The 20134-nt window shown below is 53.9% G+C and overlaps 1 protein-coding gene across 4 annotated transcripts in view; it reads left to right on the top strand.

The window, feature by feature from the left end:
• KIRREL3 (kirre like nephrin family adhesion molecule 3) overlaps positions 1–13273 on the top strand; it is a 532455-nt gene extending 519182 nt beyond the window's left edge. For 2 of the 4 annotated variants that reach the window (XM_044258181.1, XM_044258179.1), the window contains 6 exons: positions 1896–2094; positions 3663–3698; positions 7027–7209; positions 8853–8962; positions 12167–12253; positions 12830–13273. In XM_044258181.1, coding sequence (XP_044114116.1) covers positions 1896–2094; positions 3663–3698; positions 7027–7209; positions 8853–8962; positions 12167–12253; positions 12830–13273 — 1059 coding nt within the window. The remainder of the gene's footprint in view (positions 1–1895; positions 2095–3662; positions 3699–7026; positions 7210–8852; positions 8963–12166; positions 12254–12829) is intronic. The other 2 variants (XM_044258180.1, XM_044258182.1) reach the window with 2 other exon arrangements.
• The last annotated feature ends 6861 nt before the right edge of the window (positions 13274–20134 follow it).

Below are 20134 nucleotides of genomic sequence, written 5' to 3'. Positions count from 1 at the left end.
CTGGGGCCCGGAGGGGGGGGCTGGGGCCCTGCCAGCTCAGCCGGCAGCCCAGCGGCTCATCTCAGCCTACCACCTACAACCATCGAGGCCTCTGAGTTTCCCGTCCTCCACGGGGAACATTTCACCTGCCTGGGCTGTCTGGTAAAGGCATCCTGGAGACAGCGGGCTCCCAGGGCCAGTCTGCAGGTGTCTTTAACTCTGCTCTGAGCTCCAGCTGGGCCCCAACAGTAGTAACAGTAATGCTTCCAAGTTTTGCGTCCTAGGAGCAGAGGGGCGAGCGAGGGTAGCAGAAGGGAATGCTAAATGATTGCTTCCCTTTCTTGGGTTCAAGGCCCATCTTTGGCAAAATCCCAGACAGTGTGTGGTTTCTAGTCGGCAACCTCCTTTCTTTGTCCCCCAGCCCCCAAGTCCTCCACAGTCCTAATGCTCAATGGAGAGCCCTGCCCCATGAACTTACTGAGTTCTCCCCTTCCCCCAAAAAAAGTACCGTTCCATTTTCCGTCCCTTCTGCAAAACTCATCCCTGTCCCCGCAGGGTCGCTAAGGCAACCTGAAGAATTCACACTTGGGCCCGGCCAGATGTTGTAAAAGCCAGCGTCTTCACCCACGTCTATCTGAAACCAGTGAGAGCCCAGGCATGAAAACAGACAAAGGGGAGCATTTTCTGGCATTAGTGGAATTCAGATACTATTTTTAGTGGCCCCCAATGCCTGGCATAGTCCTGATGGACATCTGCCCCAGGGCAGCTCCATCGGGGAGGATGTAGGGGTGTTGCACTGAGCAACAGGGGTGTGTGCATACCAGGGACTGAGATGCTGCTCAAGGAGTCATCCTGTAAACTCCAATATGGTTAGGGCATCCCTCGTGTTACACACTTTGTCAGGCATTCGGCTCATTCACTATGTGGAAAAATTCACACACAATTTACAGGAAATCATACATAGATCTAATACCTATGAGCACCCCCTTCCCTCTGCCCTTTAATTTTTTTTCAGTTATAACTGTAACCCATGCCCATCAGAATAACCCGTTCACTCTTGAGCGTGTTTGCACGATCTTTCTCTTCATAAAGATCTAACTCTTGTCCCATGGCTCTCAGTGGGACAACCTTGCCCTCCCCCTCCCACCGGGGACATTTGGCAACGTCTGGAGACGTTTCTGTTGGTCACAATTTGGAGGGGTGCCACCCGCATCGAGCAGGTGTTGACCAGGGATGCTGCTGAAATTCCTGCAATGCACGGGACAGCCCTCCAACCAGGAAGGTTCCAGTCCTGCATGTCACCAGTGCCAAGCCTGAGGAAACACAGTCTCCTCACCTACCACCTCTGAGCACTTGCCTGCAGAGATGGCCACATTCACCCCAACGCCGCGAGCCAGGGCCCGTGTGCCGGCGCTTACATGCTGAGCAGCGCAAAATGGCTCTGATAAGAATTAAGCCTTGTAAACTAAGACAGGTTAAGATGGTCACAAACACAGCTCTGGGATCATACGTTTGTGCGAAGGAACAAAGTGGCCAAAGCAGGCCCAGTCACTCTAGGGCTGGTCTTCTACCCACACCTGGCAGGGCAGCTGAGGCAGAGGCTCCCATCACTGTCACGGGGTTCCCTGTCTGCCTGGAAGGTGTCCCAGGAAAGAGCCAGAGAAGTCCCCCGTCCGTGGAAGTGCCCTCCCAGGTGGCCCCGCCTTCGCGTGTGCGTGCATGGGTATGCGCGTGTGTGGCGTGGCGTGTGTGTGTGTTGTGATGCGTGTGTGTTGTGACGTGTGTGTGGACCCCTCTGTGGCCATGAGCATGGACACGAGCCTGGCAGCATCTGCCCCAGAGCAGGGAGGTGGCAGGGCGGCGCTGGCAGAGGGCGGGTGCAAGGGTCTCCTCCTCACTCTGAGCACCTCGGACAGGCCTGGTCCTGGAAGGAGAATGTGCTGGAGTCAGGGACATCGGGGCGCTACACGGTGGAGACGGTCAGCACCGAAGAGGGGGTCATCTCCACACTGACCATCAGCAACATCGTGCGGGCCGACTTCCAGACCATCTACAACTGCACTGCCTGGAACAGCTTTGGCTCCGACACGGAGATCATCCGGCTCAAGGAACAAGGTGGGGGCCGCCAGGGGGTGACGGGACGGGTGCGCCCCCTCCCCACATAGACCTCTCCTAGTAGGGCCCCAGGCAAGGTCCTCCAGGGTCCTGAGCCGGCAGAGCCCCACAGAGGCCACAGGCAGGTTGACCAGGACAAGCCACAGAGCAATTCCTAATGTGCTTCGTAGTCTTGGTCAGATCACCAGAAGTGGCCCTCTGGGGTCCAGCTCCCCCAGAGCCAAGGTCCTAGCCCACACCAGGAAAGGAGAGGTGGAGAAACCTGCTTAGAGTAAGGCTTCTCCAGGATAGTGTTTTCAGGAAAAGGTGACCACAGAGCAAGGCAAGCTGATGGCCGTGATGAGCCTTCCAGGAGCTTCTAAGGGCCCTGACTTCTGTGCACTTGGCATTTCTCTAGTGTCCTTGGGGGGGTGTCACCCACTGAGGAGCGTCCCTGTGGGGGTACACCAGGATGAATGTGTTGGGGAGCCTGGCCCAGGCCCGTGAAGACAATAATTCAGTCCTGTTCCCCAAGAGTCCCCCAGAGGGTGCCCCTGCTAAGCTAAGGGGTAGCCCTTGAGCTGCCCCGACCTCTGGGGCATGGGGGTCAGGTTCAGCTCACCTGCAGTTCCTCCAGGAACGTAGAAGACATACGGACCACTATGCTCTGAAGGGGACACCAGCCAGAGGGCAGCGCTGGGCAGGAGGGCTCAGAGCTGCCGGGTGGGCGAGGAGGTGGGGGAAGAAAGGCTCATTCCCCCCACCCCCCACCCCCCGGCCCCATGATCCCCAGGTACAGACTGCCCAGCTCCTGATCAGAAAGATGCTGAGAACTCTGGCCTCTGCTTTCAGATCTCACTCGGACCACAGGGTGGGAGCCTCAGAGGGGTACAGCGGGGTGGTTCTGAGATGCTCGCGGAGAGCCAGCAGCACACGGGGCCTGAAATGGGCTGCAGACCTTGCCCCTTTGCCAGTCAGAGTGGGGGGGAGGGGGAGAGGGCTCAGTTTAAGGCAGACAGAGCAGTCCAGGCTCCTCGGCCCTGGCAGTATCCGACCCCTCCAAGACGAAGGCTCACCCACAGACTGTCAGGGCCAGCAAGAGATTCTGGGCCGAGCAGGTAGTCTCCACCAGACCCCTCGGACCTCAGCGCTACCCTGTGGGTCAGTGTCTCCCTACACCTCTTCACTAATAATGCTGCTTTGCATAATGCTTCGCACATAATCTGCATACTGTCATCCACACATCATCCTAAACCCTCCCGGTCACCCGTTGCTTGCCCTCCATGTCTTCCCCTGAGTGCCCCCACCCCCATGCCCTCCCCTTAGTGTTCTCCCCCCAACCTCTCCAGACACCTCCCTCCTCCAAGCCTTGACTTCTCTCTGGTCCCTACCCCTTCTGGCGTCTCTTCTAAGTCAGTCTGAAGGAATGCCCAGTTCAGTTCAGCTAGCCTGGGTCTGCTGGGTGGTCCCGGAAACATGAGAGAGGAGGGAGCCCCTCATCCCGATCCCCACCAGGTGGCCGGCCCCAGGCCCACCCCACCCTGGCCAGCCAGGCCCTGGCTGTGGACGCTTGCTTTATTTCCAAACAGGTTCGGAAATGAAGTCGGGAGCCGGGCTGGAAGCAGGTACGGAAGGAGACATGAGAACTCCCCCGGGCTGGGAGGAAGGGACCTCTGGGCTAGCGGGGGAGGGACCCTAAAGGGGTAGGGAGGCCCTGTGCAGGCCACTAACTTTTCTGCCCCTCCCCCCCATCTCCAGGCCTTAGTGCAGCCAGAGCAGGGAGAGGGACTCCCAGCCAGCTCCGGTCTAGAGACCCCGGAGAACTATCTCCTGTCCTCACCACCAGAGCCCACAGGCTACTTGCAGCCCTGGACACCGGCTCCACTACCCCCCTCTGTTCGTCCCATCCTGGCTCTTCGGAAACCCTGGGTCCTCCCCTCTGGGGTCAGCTCGCCCTTGACCTGGCCTCCCTCTGTTTCCAGGCTCTCCCGCCTCTTCCCTCTTCCCAACATCATCACCAGCTTGGCCACCATGCTTCCCGGGAAGCCAGGGCCTCCCAGCCCCTGGGCCTGCATAATCCATGCTAATCCATGCTTTCTGCTCCTGCTGCTTCCTCCCCGCCCACCCCCCACCTCCTGCCTGCCTTTCCCCCACTGAAGTGTCCTCCGGCCACTCATCAGACTGAGGCTGCTGGGCAGTGCCTCCCTCCCCAGGGGCTCAGCAGCAAGGGGGTCCTCGGGCTCCCAGGGTTGAGTTGCTCCGTCTTAGGACCCCACATGAGACAATTGCCTCCACTCTCCAAGCAGAAACCCCAAAAAAGAATCAGGACTTGGCAAGCCAGACTCCCTGGGGCCCACCAGCGCCATGAGGAAGATGTGGGGGTCCTCTGCCACAGTGACCCTGAAGGAACTAGGGCTCTCCAGTTCCTGCATCAAGCTCCTTGGGGGGGCCACACACCCTCCTTTCTGGGTGGATATGCCACTTTAAGAGCACCAGAGGGGCACAGGCAAGCTCCCAGAGGCAGTCCAGACAGCTTCAGATTCCTGCGGGTTTGCTCCCTTGGAGCCACCCCTGGTGCTGGAAGTGGTGTCCCCTTCCTGTCTCCATGTCACCTGTCTGTACACACTCATCGGCAGCTCCCTGACACCTTCCTTCCTGGCTGAGACTCCTCGTGCCTAGTCCCTCTCCTTGGGAGCAGGGGAGGCTGAGCAGGAGGACAGCCCCTTCCTCCAGCCCCTCTCCATTGGAACATCCAGTGGGACAGCCTGCCCAGGCAGCCTCAGCCAGCCCACATAGTGGGCTGCAGAAGGCCTGCCACCCCAGTGGTCCCCCTGTCCCCAGCAGACCCTCTCTCCCTGCCCCTGCTTGCCCACTGGAGACAGTTCTCCACGTAAGACCATGTCCTTTAACAACGGAAGGAAATGTGGCCTCACAGGATGCCAGAGTCAGAAGTCACCTTAGATCCCGTTGCCTGGTCCTCTAGGGAAACAGGAGCGACATCGAGGTCTGGAGAGCTTAAGGGTTCTCCCACCCTCATCCTTTGGCTTTGAGCTCGCTAAGATAAGACTCAAATTTTTCCAAGGAGACCTACTAGGAATCAAGGAGGAACCAAATCGAACCCTAATGAATAAAATTCGAAACCACAGAACCAATGAGCTTCCCAAGCCATTTTCCTTACCTAACAGAATTAAAACCCAAAGACAGAAATCATCTGTGTACCAAAGCAAGCTCACGGGTCTGACTGAGGTCCACTGAGGTCAGGTCCCCTTTGTCACTCCTGTTGACACCAACCCAGGCACCACCCATTTTTAATCCCTGAGTTTTCTCCACACTCCCCTTCTCCTGTCCCCTCTCCTGCCACCCTCACAGTGGTCTCAGCCACCAGCAGGCCCATGAAGAGTGCCCTGTTGTCCACATCCAGCCTAACCACCACCAATATGTGCCCCAGGCGCCTGCTCCTCCTGGGAGGGGGGCAGCCACCACCCAGCTGCTCCTCCAGGGGCCAGGGTTGGAGGGGTTCTTCCTCTCTTCCTCCATTTAAAGCGAAGAACAGCAATGAGAGGCTAACCTACATCCCCAAGACAAAGCCCCAGACATCCCACACTAACAATGTGGGGCAGGTTAGGGGGCAGGGAGCTCAGGCTCTAGAAGGAATTTTCTTCCTACTCAAGGTTCTGACCTCGCTACGTTTCTTGTACCCCTCGAGAAACGGAAACAAACACTTGACGAGGGCTGGCTCGGTTTCAAGGCCTTTCCTTGCCATTCACACATCAAAACCCCTGTAACCAACCCGAGGTGGACACGTAAGGATCCCAGTTTAGAGTTAGGAGAGGTGAGATAAGCCGCTCAGAGAAGGGGCTAGTGTCTGGGCTGTCCGGGGCACGTGAACTGTGGAGGATGTTGTGTGATGCAGCAGACGGAGCTGGAGAGCAAGAGGAGGCGTGCGTTTGCCCTGGCCTTCTGCAGCTGTGTGTCCTTGACCGAGTCATGAAACCTCTCTGGACCTCAGTGTTTCCATCTGTAAATGGGAGGCTTGCACCCAGCGGGCCTGTAAGACCTCCCTGCACCCCAGTTTTCTAATTCTATTCCCAGTGGGCTATTCAGGGCTCCAAATCCTGTGTTCCAGCCCATAGGCAGCCACAGAAGGGCCAGGGCTATCTGGAAGAGCACACCCGCCCCCCACAGACCCTCCCCATCCACATCTCCACCAGGCTAGGGCACCAAATAGATAAAGTCAGCAGGGAATGCGGGCTTGGACATTTGTAGTTCTGGGCCTCTGGCAGGGAGGGCTAGGGGACTGGTGGGGAAGGAGAAGGAGCAGGGCTGGGGGTGGAGGGCCAGAAAAAGAAGCATTTCTCCTTAGAGAGGTGGGGGGAGCTGAGACCCTGACCACCCCCATCCTTGCACCTTGGGCCTCTGGCAGCTGCTACTCTGATGCCCAGCAGGTCCGTGAGGCCTCAGGCCCAAGAAGCTGGTGGTTTTTGTCCACCCTCTATTCCTGGAAACGGGAAGAGAAGGAGAGCACAAACCAGGCAAACAAAGGAAGTGACCATAGTCATTTAAAAAACAAAAGCCAAAAAACCCAGGGCTTTCTGCTCTCCAGCCACCACATGATAGACTGTTCCTGGCTTAGTGCAGAAGAGAGCTAAATGACACACCAGCCTTGGTCCCCCATTCCCTGTGTCTGCTTGCCTCCCTCCCAACCCACCACTGCTCCCCTCTTCCCCAGTCCCTCCCACCCCCTCCTCCATCCTGAGTCCCACTGGACCTGACCCCTGTTGGACTCTGCCTGGGCCCCCCAGGCCCCCTGAAGGCACTTCCCAGGAGGGCCTGAGTGCAGGAGTCTGGCCCCCACCTGGCAGAGGCTTCACCCGAGGAAACTGGGTAAGGCCCTGGTGGGGAGAGTGGGCTGTCCCCGATTTCTCATGGGCTGTGCCTGCTTCTCTCCCACAGAGTCTGTGCCGATGGCCGTCATCATCGGGGTGGCCGTAGGAGCTGGCGTGGCCTTCCTCGTCCTTATGGCAACCATTGTGGCCTTCTGCTGTGCCCGCTCCCAGAGAAGTACGGGAGGGAGACCCGGGATCTCAGGGAGGGGGACAGAGAAAAAGGCCAGGCTTAGACTGCTCCGGAGAGCAAGTAAGCAGGAGTGCCGTGAGCAGGGGACCCTAACCGTGCTGTGAGCTGCTGGGGTAGGGATGGGTCTTGGGCATCGGCTTACGCAACGTGCTGTGGGTAGTGTCCAGCACGTAGTGGGCACTCAGCAGACATGGAACTGGACTGCTCTGAACTTGGCCAGCACCGGGGATTGAACACCTACGGCTGTATCCAACCGTAGAGAACTCTGGGAGGGAGTTAGGGGAGAGGTGACTTGATCCTTGCCTTCCAGGTTCTGCTAGTCTAACCAGAAAAGCAGGCCATCTACACGGGGTGGAGGGGATAGCATTCAAGGAATCCCTTTGTGAAGCCTTTAAAGGTCTGCGGTCACTAGCTGTAAAATTCTGGTGTTCCTACCCTCTTGAGGAACCACCTATGCCTGGAGTTTCATCCCGAATGCAGCTCTGACCTTATGTGTCAAACACAGATGGGTGGAAGTATGAAATGAGATGATTGAGTGGAGGAAACCAATGGAGGCACAGGATTCTAGCCCTACCTTTTTCTGTCACGTGTGCCTGGGCAGGCCACAACTATTCTAGGCCTCAGTTTCCCTGTGTGTAACAGTAAGGCTTTGCATGATGAGACTTTTAGGAACCCGCTGGCTCTAACCCTCGATGATCCTAAGGCACTACATGAATAACCAGAGGAAGCCGACTCCCTCCTCCACTTGGATCTGTTAGAAGAAAGCAGGGGCGCCTGGGTGGCTCAGTGGGTTAAGCCTCTGCCTTCCGCTCAGGTCATGATTCCAGGGTCCTGGGATTGAGCTCCGCATTGGGCTCTCTGCTCAGCAGGGAGCCTGCTTCCCCCTCTCTCTCTGCCTGCCTCTGCCTCTCTGCCTGCTTGTGATCTCTCTCTCTGTCAAATAAATAAAATCTTTAAAAAAAAAAAAAGAAAGAAAGAAAGAAAAGAAAAGAAAAAGAAGAAAGCGGGATGTCCCCCGCTAGGTTCCCTCCACTCGAAGCCTAGCAGCCGTGGCTCTCTTGCCTGCCCCCTGTGATGTGGTCTTGGAAGCTCCTCCAGCACCCTCTCAGGGGAAATCAGAGGGGAGCACGTTTTAGCAAGAGTCTTCCAACAGAGCTCCCTGACTGTAAATCGGCTGCCTCCCCAGAGGCTGTGAAGTCTTCACCACGGAAGCCATGACCCGAGAGCTGGACCGACACATGCGGGGATGTGACTGGTTTGGGTGGGGGGTGGACCCTGGGAACCCGAGACCCCTTGTGACAGTAAGATTAGTGATTCTCCGAATGGAGACAGAAGAGCCCGGTAGAGTGGGCCACGGGAGACCTCTGGAAGGAGGACAGAAAAGACGTAGCTCTGTAAGGCAGACAAATGGACAAGGGTGGCCACTCAAGGCAGGGTGGCAGCAGTGGAAGGCCAGCATGCTTCTAACACGGCCCCCAGAGAAAGAGAGCTGAAGCCCCAACAGCCCACAGCACATCCAGACAGGTGTCCCAATGGGGCGGGAGGTGCGGTGGGGATGGCCTGGAAGCTACTACTGAGTTCAGGGGCTGGAGGGTGAGCCCTGGGGACAGCGGTGGGGGCGGGGGTGGGAGTGACACTTCAGGCCCTGACGCCTGAGGATGAGGACTAAACCTGTCATCTGTGCTTTTCTATTTCACGTCCAGATCTCAAAGGGGTTGTGTCGGCCAAGAATGACATCCGAGTGGAGATTGTCCACAAGGAGCCTGCCTCCGGCCGGGAGGCAGAAGAACATCCCACCATCAAGCAGCTGATGGTGAGAATGCCGTCTTATCCCCACCCCATCCTGACCTCTGTGCCCCGAAGTTCCCGGTTCCAGAGGCTTCTTGGCGGCCCGGAAGCTCCCGAGAATTAGAGCGTCACTCAGGATGTGCCCTTCCCCCATAATAGGTCAGGCACCTGAACCTTGGGTACCTCCAAGAGTTCTTGTCTGTCTGCTGCATTGCTCTTGATGTCCTGGAGACTCAAAGCCATCTAAGATGCCATCCCAGCTTTCAAAGAACCTGTTCAGTAGAGAGACAAGACACGTATAACGTGCCATGATATGGCGTCATTCAGTACATGATTATACTGAACATGCTAGAGAGTCCGGATATGTCCTGCCCCTCCCCCTTCCGAGCCCCAAAAGTCTGCAAGAAACACAAGTTCTTCTTCAGAAACCAGAGTGCTTAGCAGAAGCAAACTCATAACTTTTTCAGCAAACATAAGCCTGCCCCTCCTCTTCCTGATTCCTGTTCATAGACGGTAATCCACCCAGCTTTTTACAAGCAGGAACCTGGAAAACTGTGCTGAAAATCTCTAGTACATACTGGGTCATGGCTTAAATATGTAGGAGGAACAGCAGCAAGCCCGGGGGTGTGGAGCACGGGCCTCTCTGTGCTTCAGTCTCCCCACCTGTGAAGCGGGGATGAAAGTCATAGTGCACAGGGCCATGGTGAATGAGGAAACCCATAAAGGGCTTGAAGCCTGTGGAACATAGTAAGTGCTCAGGAAATGTTGGCCGCTGTGTTGCTGTGAAGTCACCCGTTCCATTCCTTTATCTGTCTCCACTAGATGGTGAGCGAGCTGCCTTGTTCAGCCCCATGTCCCTGGAGCCTCGCTGGTGGAGGTTCACCAAGGTTATTGAGTTGAGCTGACATTTTCCTCCCCGGTCTTTTTCTTTCCAAATCTCATTCTCTGGTCCTTCCAATTGCACTTCAAAAACCTTCTCAAATGTGCACCCTTGCCCCAGTCCCCTTATGACTGCCCTATTGGAGTCTCATCGTGGCTTCTTGGACTAGGACCACAGCCTAGTGCTCTCACCACCTTTTTTTTTTTTTTAAACCACCTTATTCAATCCACCCTCCAGAGTCCCACAGAAAGGGTCCTTCTAGAGCACAGAACGTATCCTGTTACTATCCTACTTAATATTCCTCAATGCCCACCTCCCCCCACCCGCCCCGTCTACTAAAGTCCAACCACCAAGCATGTCATCAGGCCCATCACTGAGAGGCAGCTGCTGGCCCTTCCAACTTCATCTTCCTACTAAATGCACCTGGGCCTCCAGACACCCCAAAAACTTGCTGTTCCTGGCTTTTGAGTCTTTCATACCTCGAGGCTTTATACAGGCTGTTACCACTGCCTGTTGATTTTGCTTGTTGAATTTCACATTCTTCTAGGAGACTCAGCTCAAACGTCACTTCCTCCATAACTGTCCATGTTTGTCCGCCCCCCACACCCTCACCCCCCACTGCTGGCAGCGCTGCACACTTCCTGCTCTCCTCAAACACGTTGCATGCTTCTCTTTTATTGCATTGCTCGGATTAGACGTCAGATCACCAATTAACTCAAAGTTCCAGAAGGACCCGTTCCCAAATCTATGTGTGTCTGTTTCCCTAGGCCAAATACCAGTGTCTAACCCAGGGGAGTAATTAATCTTGCAGGCATGGAAGCCAGAGCCTTGATCATGCAAGAAGCAATGGATGTCTCTGTAGATAAGCTTCATCAAGGCTGGTGTGAAGCATCCTGGCCTGTCCTTCCTCCCAAACAGGACCTTGAATTCCCTTCCATGGGGACATCCTGATTGCCTCAGAATGCCTCCACACCCTGCAATCCAAACCTTTGAGAAAGAGTGGGGGTCACTCAGTAGTCAGTTAAGAGGGTGTGTATGGTTGGGTGGTGGGAGAGACTTTGGCAGAGGGACCTGCTGAGAGCCTCCCCTCCCCAACACACGCTCTCCACCCTCTGGCCCCTGTAAAGCGCCAATGTTGATGAGAAGTAGGCTTAGAAGTTGAATCTGGTGGGAAAGCCCTCCGATCCAGGCTGACCCACAGCATTCACTGGAAAATGAAATAAGCAGCATTAGCGAGGGCGAAACAGAACGGAAACCCTCTGGCTGATGCCATGAGGCTCCAAAAAGAGACCAAGAAAGTGAGTCACAAGGGAGAAGAAACATCCCAGCTCAGACAGTGGGTGGGAGGCTGTCCTAGATCATGTCATATATGCAGAAGTGACACCCGGGAAGCATCTTTGTGCCACAGGATAAGCGTCACCGTGGTTCTCCAGATTTATGTACCCACCGTGGGCCAAGCATGCGTGATTTTCCACCTTCCATCTAACTGTTATTTTCATTTTCAGTGATCGAGAGCTATGCCCTTCCATTCATCCTGCAACACAAACGTAACAGTTGTGACAGCCCTATGGTCTCTCAGGCACTGGGCTAGGCAGGACAAATGAAATCAGTAACCTGTGATTTTATCCCCAAAGCATTTTGGTCATGACCACAATAGACAAAGTGCTGTGCCAGGCCTGCGGGGACCTAAAGAGAAGCTAGAAGTGATCCTTGCCCCGAGGCTCTTTGGCCTCTGTTAGGAAGATAACATTTGGCACATCAAAGTCATTGCTATAATAACAGGTGTGGCCCCTGTTGGGAGCATCTCACAGGTAGGCCTGCATGGTGATTCTTTCCTGCGACCTTCCCTGAGCCTAGCACTGGGTGATGAGCTGCCCTGCTGGAACCCCAGCCTGTGCCCTCTGAACCCAGAGGTTCCATAACTATTTGTCTACAGACCCAGCTCCCTGTGGTGTACCACTGTATCTAACGACCCTCAATGTGCCTATGCCTGGCCTGAAATTCCATAAATGCTCAATGAATGAAATTGACTCCTCCATGTGAGACCTCTAGAGGGGATGCCCTAGCCCAAGGGAAAAAGCGTGGTCTTAGCAAACTGCCCCTCCCCTCACCCCCCCACCCCCACCTCCCTCCTCCTGTCTCTCCCTGTCTCTCAGGACAGGTGTCCGGGAACAATGAGGACATCTGGACTCTCCCCCCACTCCTCTACCTGCCTTCCACGGACCAGGCAGTGAGAGGAGGGGGGCAGGGGGAGGCACAGAGGCAGGCTTCTTTAGAGTTCATTCCTCTATCTTCTCCTGGACGCTTAGCCCACATCCAATCCACTGAGCAGCCATTTTTGGGTTGTAGATGGACCGGGGTGAATTCCAACAAGACTCAGTACTGAAGCAGCTGGAGGTTCTCAAAGAAGAGGAGAAGGAGTTTCAGAACCTGAAGGTAAGACTAGCCACAGGTTATAACTTCCAGTTGTGGGATTCTGACTTCAGCTCTGACGCCTAAGCCCCAGATCCAGACAAACAATGACCAGGGACCAGGAGGCCGGAGGTCACCTGGAGCACACGTGCCTGTTCTCTCCCTGAGATGGGTGGCTCGTCCGCCCCAGGAGAGAGGGAAGGCTGAGGTCTCACTGTCCTCCTCTCCCATGGCTTCCTCACAAGCACAATTTTTTAAATTAACTATCCCTATTCTGGACAAAAACAAAAAACCCTTCAAGTCGGCTTCTCAGCGGGCTTTGCACCCCCAGGACCTAGCGACCCGTCGCCCTTGGAGCGCCCCCTGTCGCATCCCTTCGGGATCTCGCCTCCCCGACGGCCCGTCTCCTCCCCCCTCCCCCCCACCAGCGGCAGGTTCCAGCCGCACCGCTGTGTCCCCAGCTGTCCCCTTCCTTCCATCCGTGTCTCCCCAGCCCTCCCTGGGTCGGGGAGGACAGGCTGGGCCTAGAAAGGCCCGGCCGTGGTGGACGCCAGGCTGTGCCCGCCCGGTGACGCTACTGTCGCTCCGGCCCCCTCCCAGGACCCCACCAACGGCTACTACAGTGTCAACACCTTCAAAGAGCACCACTCGACCCCCACCATCTCGCTGAGCAGCTGCCAGCCGGACCTGCGCCCCGCTGGCAAGCAGCGCGTGCCCACGGGGATGTCCTTCACCAACATCTACAGCACCCTGAGCGGCCAGGGCCGCCTCTACGACTACGGGCAGAGGTTCGTGCTGGGCATGGGCAGCTCGTCCATCGAGCTGTGCGAGCGGGAGTTCCAGCGGGGCTCCCTCAGCGACAGCAGCTCCTTCCTGGACACGCAGTGTGACAGCAGCGTCAGCAGCAGCGGCAAGCAGGACGGCTACGTGCAGTTCGACAAGGCCAGCAAGGCCTCCGCCTCCTCCTCCCACCACTCGCAGTCCTCTTCCCAGAACTCCGACCCCAGCCGACCCCTGCAGCGGCGGATGCAGACTCACGTCTGAGGATCCCAAACCGGGGCTGGGGAGGGCTGCAGGGGCGGGGGCGGGGGGGGGGCGGAACAGGGTCGTGCCACGTGCTGGCTCTCCATTGACTGTGGGTGCGTTGCAGAGGACCCCAGAACCGGCTGCCTCCAGGATAACCCCCCTACCCCCCGGAGGGCCTCGGCCACCGCCCTCCTCCGAAGCCCTGATCAAGCACAAACCCCGATCCCCAGCTGCCGGCGTGCCAGGCGGGCGGGCGGGGTCGCGGTTCGAGGATGCAGCTGAGTGCTGTGCTGTGCTGTGCTCTGTGCTGGATACTCCGGTCCCAGCCCTTTCCTGGAGGCCCACCCCCACCCCCACTACAGGCGCTCGAGGCAGCTAGAACTTGGCTTTCATGAAACTGCCGTCCACTCTCCGGCCTCCCTGTGAGCTCTACCCCCTTGCTGCCCACAGCCCTCCCCTGTGCCTGTTGCTCCTCCACAATCCTGGGGAGGGGGCGTGAAGCGCTTTCCAGCACTGAGCTTCCACCCCAACCCCTCCAGCGCCCCCTGCTGCTCAGAGCCCAGACCCTGGATGCTGAGAAGCCAGAAGGGGCCTCGGAGCATCTCTCCCACCACACTGACCGTGAGCCCACCCCAATTTGTTAGGTGTTTTGTGTCCATATTCTTGCAGTTCTGTCCTTGGACTTGAGGCCTCTGAACTCTGAGGTGGGACTGGCCCTGTCAGGGACAGATGTCCTGGGAGGAAGAAGGAGAGGCAGGAGGGAACATGGGCGCACCTGGGGAAACTTGCCCACCACTCCCCTCACCAGGCTGTGCTGTTCAGAGGCTCCCCGCCCACCCCTACTTCCTGTACTGCCTTCCTCCCCTACAGCACAGTCGGAGTTAAGAGAAGAAGTGTGAGAGTTTCTCTGGGCCGGGGTTCTTCCAACTGTCATTGCAGAGAGCGTTTCCTGGAGCACGTAGGGCTTAAGGGGACTAGAGGTCAGGTCCTTAAAATGATGAGACTTGTCTTCTCAGCTGCTGAATCTCCAGGGGCCTAGATCCACACAAGGAACGATGGTCCTGCCCTTCAGTAGGTCTCCACGGGCAAGAGAGAAAGTCCATCTACACATCACCGCCCCCCCCCCACCACTCACCACCTGAAAATAAATGTTAGGGCCGTTACACCACCATATCCGTTCCGTCCTTTTGTTCCTGCAGAGCCGCGGGAAGAGGTCAAGGGCTCCGAGTATGATCTGGGAACACAAGGTTCTTTGCCCTCCTTTGATTCAGTTGTCCTAGATAATGAAAGCAGGTGATGGTTCTGGTATTAGCCGCACCCACAGGCAGCCTCCCTCCCCAGACAGTGTGCAAAGGCAGGACCCATGCCAAATACAGCATAGAGGCAATGTGGTCGTATTGGGCTTTGGAGGGGTCATTCTAGGCCTTTCTCTCGGTGATGTTCTACAAGGAAAGCTCCCTCTGTCAGGGGTTCAGGGCAAAGGCTCTCTTCAAAGAGCCTATGCGACTGAGCTCCCTAACACTCTGAGTTTTAATTAATATCCGAATGGCCTTGTTTGAACAGAAGACTCCAGGTAGTGATGGCAGACCAGATGGGATGGACAGATAGGGGCAAGTTAGAATGTTGACAGAGTGGCAGGATCCAAAGGGAGCTTTGGAAAACGCAGAGTGTCCTTAAGGTTGGAGGTCCCTCCTAGGTTAGAACCCTTCTTGTCCAAGCTTCCCCAGTAATCCTTCCCCTTCGTAGGAACCTGTACTCAAAAGTCTGTCCTTCTTTCCATATGTACTGATTCCTTGGATGGCCCCAACCACAGATTCTATACATAACCTTCATAACTCCTCCACCCAGAAGAATGTCCTCCTTCTACCATATTTCCCATTGCCTCAAAATTCCCCAGTTCCCTAGATAACTTCCTTTGCAGCCCCCATGCCCAAGAGAGTAGAAACTGATAAGAAATGTAAATGTATATCCCAGTCTACATCCAGCTCCTAGTGCCGTTCTGGCCCCACACGGATGCCGGGATATCGGCCCTTGTGCTCTCTAGGTCAACCTTGGCAAGCTGCTTCTTTCCTGTACATGTTTTGCTTCCACCAGCAAGGAAGAAGGATCTAAGACAGATGCAAGGTGGTGTGCTGTGAGTCAAGAGGAGGAGGACTCAAAGATTAGCCCATTAATTCCTCCCAGCTTTCCCCACCTCAGAGGAGGGTGACACCTGCCTCCTAATTTTCACCAAACCTCCCTTGTCCCTTACCCCTTGCCCCAGTCACATACGCATACGTAGTTCTCATAAAAGGGTCTCCACCCATTCTTTCCTGGAATCTCAGGTCATGACAGCATAACCAGAAGATCAAGTGAGAGCTCTGTTCTTCCGTAGAATGGAAGGAGCTCTCTCCCTCTCGAGCTTCAGGCAGTCAGGAGAAGGATGTGAACTATCATGGCAGCAAGCGGAGAGCACAGGGGCTGTGCTACCAACACCTGGCCACGCAGGGCCCAACCCCACGAGCTCTCTCCAATGCACGAATCCAGCAAAGAACTGCTGAAGGGATAGGAGGTCCCAAGTAAGATCTTGGCAAAAGAGAAGAACAGAGAGGGGGGATATTAGCAACATCTGAAGGCTTCTGGAAGGTCGAGGCCTTGAGAAGGAGCCTAGACTGCACTCCGTGCCCGCCTAGGTTGTCCCCAGCCCTATTTCCTTCTCGCAGAACAGTGAGGGCACAAACAGCTGGTAAAGGGAAGGGTTAAAAAAGGTTTGGAGGCAGAGGGAAGCCCTGGGTTCTCCTGTAGGTGATTTCAAATGAACTAAAATGAGCGCTCTACATTTGTAATCTTATTTAACCTTCATAAAGGATCACCATTTTACAGACGAGGGCATGTGGCTTTAAGAAGCCAGTTTTGCCCAAGGTCACAGGCCTAACAAGTGGCAAACTTGTTATACACACACACGAGCTCCCCTGTAAAATGTCTCCATCCAAAGCACAAACTCAAGGCCACTGTCATCCTAGAATATGATGAAAATGGCCGATGGTAAAGGCCACCTGCTGGTTCCACCCCGAGGTGGGGGTGGGGGGCATGCTAAGCAAGGAGAGACCACGGCTCTGTTAGGAAAGGACTGGCATCCTCCACCTCCAGTCCCCAGACGACCTGGAAAGCCCGCACTCCCGGAAAACAAAGCTATTCTTGTCCAGTCACCCCCACCACTTCCACCAAGACCAGTATCCAGTTTTCTGATAGCTTTAAAATTCATTATTGGCTCCCAGTCCCTGGATGGGAGCCCGGTTTCTGATTCTCAGGCTCGCTATCAGTCTGGAAAGCCCAGGGTCATTTCCAGTACCTCTTCGACTTTCATGGAACAGGAAGCACTCTCACATGATGAACTAGAATACCGCAGCAAATCCGTTTCTGATGAAGATGATTGAAACAAGGGCTCTAAAGTAATAGGCCTCGAAGCTGCCTTTAAGCTTCCGGAGTGGAGAGGACCTGGGGAAAAGAAAATAAACATGAGGCCGTCCTTGGGAAGCTTCTCAGAACAGGAGAAAAGGAGCCAACGGAATTCCATTTCTCACCGCCTGCATGGGAGGCACACAGGGGGTGTAAGGCGTGTGTTATTATGAAATTTGAACTGAAATCCCAAGGTACACACCCCAGGTTCCATTAGCTCTGCCCAGGTATCATGTGTGTGGTTTGTGGTTTATGAGGGCACCAGAAAAAAAAAAGACCAAGGGGGGGGGTCCTGCCATTAGTTGATGCTCTAGGAAGCTTCCTCACCAAATAAACTCTTTATTAAAATTAGAAGTATAAGTAATTTAAATAAAAATGATCTTAATTTGCATAGAGATTTTTATTTAACATACCACTTGCTGTGCCTATTTAAAGATGAAGGACATCTCAGCTAAATCTTAAATTTTACTTCCCTTTTACAAAGAGTCTTATAAAAACCTCTAACCTAAGTTGTTTTTAGGAGCTGTAACTGCACACCAGCCATTTATTTGCAGCTTTAACATCAAAATTACCAGCAGTCTTTGAGAATCACTGATAAAGAGCTCTCACTCTGATGGTTACTTCTTGTTAGCAGTAAGGCTCCAATCATCTTTTCCCCAACCCCTTTATGTTTCAGTCTTTCTAACTAGGTCATAAAGTGGGGAAAATGAGAAAATTTTAAGCTAGTCATCTGTCTAAAAATAAAGATTTGTTTCCCTGGATGAATACATTCTTGGTATAAGGAAAGGAGGACCATCCGTTCTGTCTCTCTAACTCCTATTCCTCCTGGGTCCATCTCCCCCTCCTCTCTAACGGCTAAGTCTTTGACATACGCTAAAAGCTTTCATTATCACAGGCCCTGTGGGTTTCTTCACTCCTACACAACCCTCATCTTTAAAAGGCCTTTTGTGAACACAGGCCATTCACAAGCGGCATCGTTGAATTGTGACCACATCCCCGCTGCCACTCCATGTCCCCAGAGCCCCTCTCTGGGACAGCCCACCCCCATGGCCAGGACATCCTCAACCCCTGAGCTGGCTGATCAGGGACCCTGAGCTATGCAAAGCTATCTCCTTCTTTTGCTTCTTAACCTATGGGCCTTGAAAATATATATTTTTTTAAGATTTTATTTATCTGTCAGAGAGAGAGAGTGTACAGGCAGGGGGAGCAGCAGGCAGAGGGAGAAGCAGGTTCCCCGATGAGCAAGGAACTTAATGCAGGACTTGATCCTAGGACTCTGGGATCATGACCTGAGCCAAAGTAGGATGCCTAACCGACTGAGCCACCCAGGCGTCCCAGGCCTTGGACATATTTTGGAGTGCTAGGAAACCATTCAAATAATGCTCCATTTTAACTGTCCTCTGTGTCGTGAATCTAATTAATTAATGTTCAAAGACAAGGTAAATGGAGTCTCAGGAAACAGGCCTTCTTTGGAAGATTCTAGGTCTTAATTAACTGGGGCTTCTTCCAAAATCTGTTCCCAATTACGCAAGGGAACAAGTGCTACCGAGAAAAGGAGCTGAATATGGGGATTCATCCTCTAGAAGGTCACCTTCAGTTAGGCAAAGACATTGTCAGGGGGATGAAATTAACAGATACCACTTTCACCCCCCTTTGTAAATTTGACCAGCAGGCAGTGTATTCGTGACACTATTGGACATCGCATTTGAGAGAAATACTGAACGAAGGAGGAATTTTCTGATAAGAACCTCCTCTCTTTTAATTTAAAAGTTTCTCTAGCTCTCCTGCCATGTGCGCCTACAGCAGTGGGACAGAAACCTACCGAGAAAAAGAACTGGGTACCATCTCCCTACCAGACTCTTAACTTCTACTTCTGTGTGAGTTTTTCTTTTTTTTCTTTTTCCCTCAGGAGAAAAACACATTTTTAAGGAAGAGAAGATACTCCTTAAGTGTTAAAGTTGGTGATGTGTGTAAATAGTGTTTTAGGAAGCCTCAGAATAATAGATAGTTCTGGAATAGCTTAGTTCAGTAATTCCAACTTCTATCCCCTAGGGTGATTTCAACATCGGAGCCTTCTCTCATTCCTTCCGCCCAGCTCCGCCCAGCCGGGTCTTGCCATATTCTTGAGAGAAAGCTGTGTCTCTGCTGAGCGGTGGGTGAGCTTTAAAATGTTGGTCTTCTCCAGGAACCTAAAATCACCCCCCACAGTCTTCTCCCCAAAAAACTTCCATCATACCCTCTTTGCTGACCTTTCCGGACAAGGCTGTGGTCTCGCCCACCTGCTCCCACCTTCTCTGTAATCACTTTCCATGAAGTGGAGCCTTCCGATCCATTTGGGCTCCCCACACCAAATCTGACACCTAATGAGCTTCAAGGTTCATTTCTCGGGCACAGGATCCCCCAAGGGTCTTACTGCCAAAGAACTGGACCGGAAAACAGGCTATCACTACAGACACTCACCATATATCCCTCCCTAGACTTTTAAGCTGGCCAATTTTCCTGGAACTGTGTCTGGGTACAGAACCATGGGAATGCTCAAAACGAACACATAGTTGTCTGAAGCTATAATTAAGACATCGAGAAGGTCAGAGGGTCTAGAGGAGAGCATCCCAACTCTGAGACTGACCTTGTCAACCTTAGCTTAGGAACCCCTTCTGGAATGCCATCAAAATGGGTCATGTTGCCCAAGAAAGCACTTTCTCCAAAAACCCCTAAAGGCATCTGACTTCAGCTTGAAAATCACTGCCAGAGAGCAGTTTGAACTCACTGTTCACTGTTTGATTATGCAAAGCCTGCATTTGAGTCATTTCGCCAATGTCGTACTTGTTGTGGGTGATTTGAAGACAAAGACTTTTCTGTATGTTACTCGGTAACTGCGCAAGTATTTTGGCCCTCCAGATGTATACCTCACCTGTTTCATATGCTTTCCGGGATTTTCCATCACGCAAGGCAGCTTTCCAATCTAATATTTATATCATACTTTACAGTCTGCACAATGTTATCACAACCATATTCCCATTAGATCCTTAAAACCTCACTGTGACACAGGCACGCGTGACACAGATGGAGGAGCAGAGGTGTACTTGGCTAATTACATGACAGCAGGGAGAACCCACGATCCAACCATCCGTATTTTGTGTGCACTACATCTTGCCGCCTCAAAGACAGAACTGTTTCCGAGCTCAAATTTTTTCATAAACTAGACTGCCTCTGGGGTAATGCAACTGGATGTACTTATGTCCTCAGAAAGTGTAAATAAAAACCCAAAGTGTCCAAAATTAAGGCAACACCATGTGATGTGAATATAGAATATCATTTATTTAAATGTGCCCCTGAGCTACATAAAAGGCCTGAACTCTGTCTGACCCAGCTAGGTCGCGCTGGGGGTCCCTTCACTTCTCCGGGCCTCAGTTTCCCCCTCTGTCCACACTGGATGCAAAT

Source organism: Neovison vison, chromosome 7 (assembly GCF_020171115.1).
Source record: "Neovison vison isolate M4711 chromosome 7, ASM_NN_V1, whole genome shotgun sequence".
NCBI lineage: Eukaryota > Metazoa > Chordata > Mammalia > Carnivora > Mustelidae > Neogale > Neogale vison.
The sequence above is the reverse complement of the archived record's forward strand: the minus strand, read 5'-3'. Positions and strand labels throughout refer to the sequence as shown.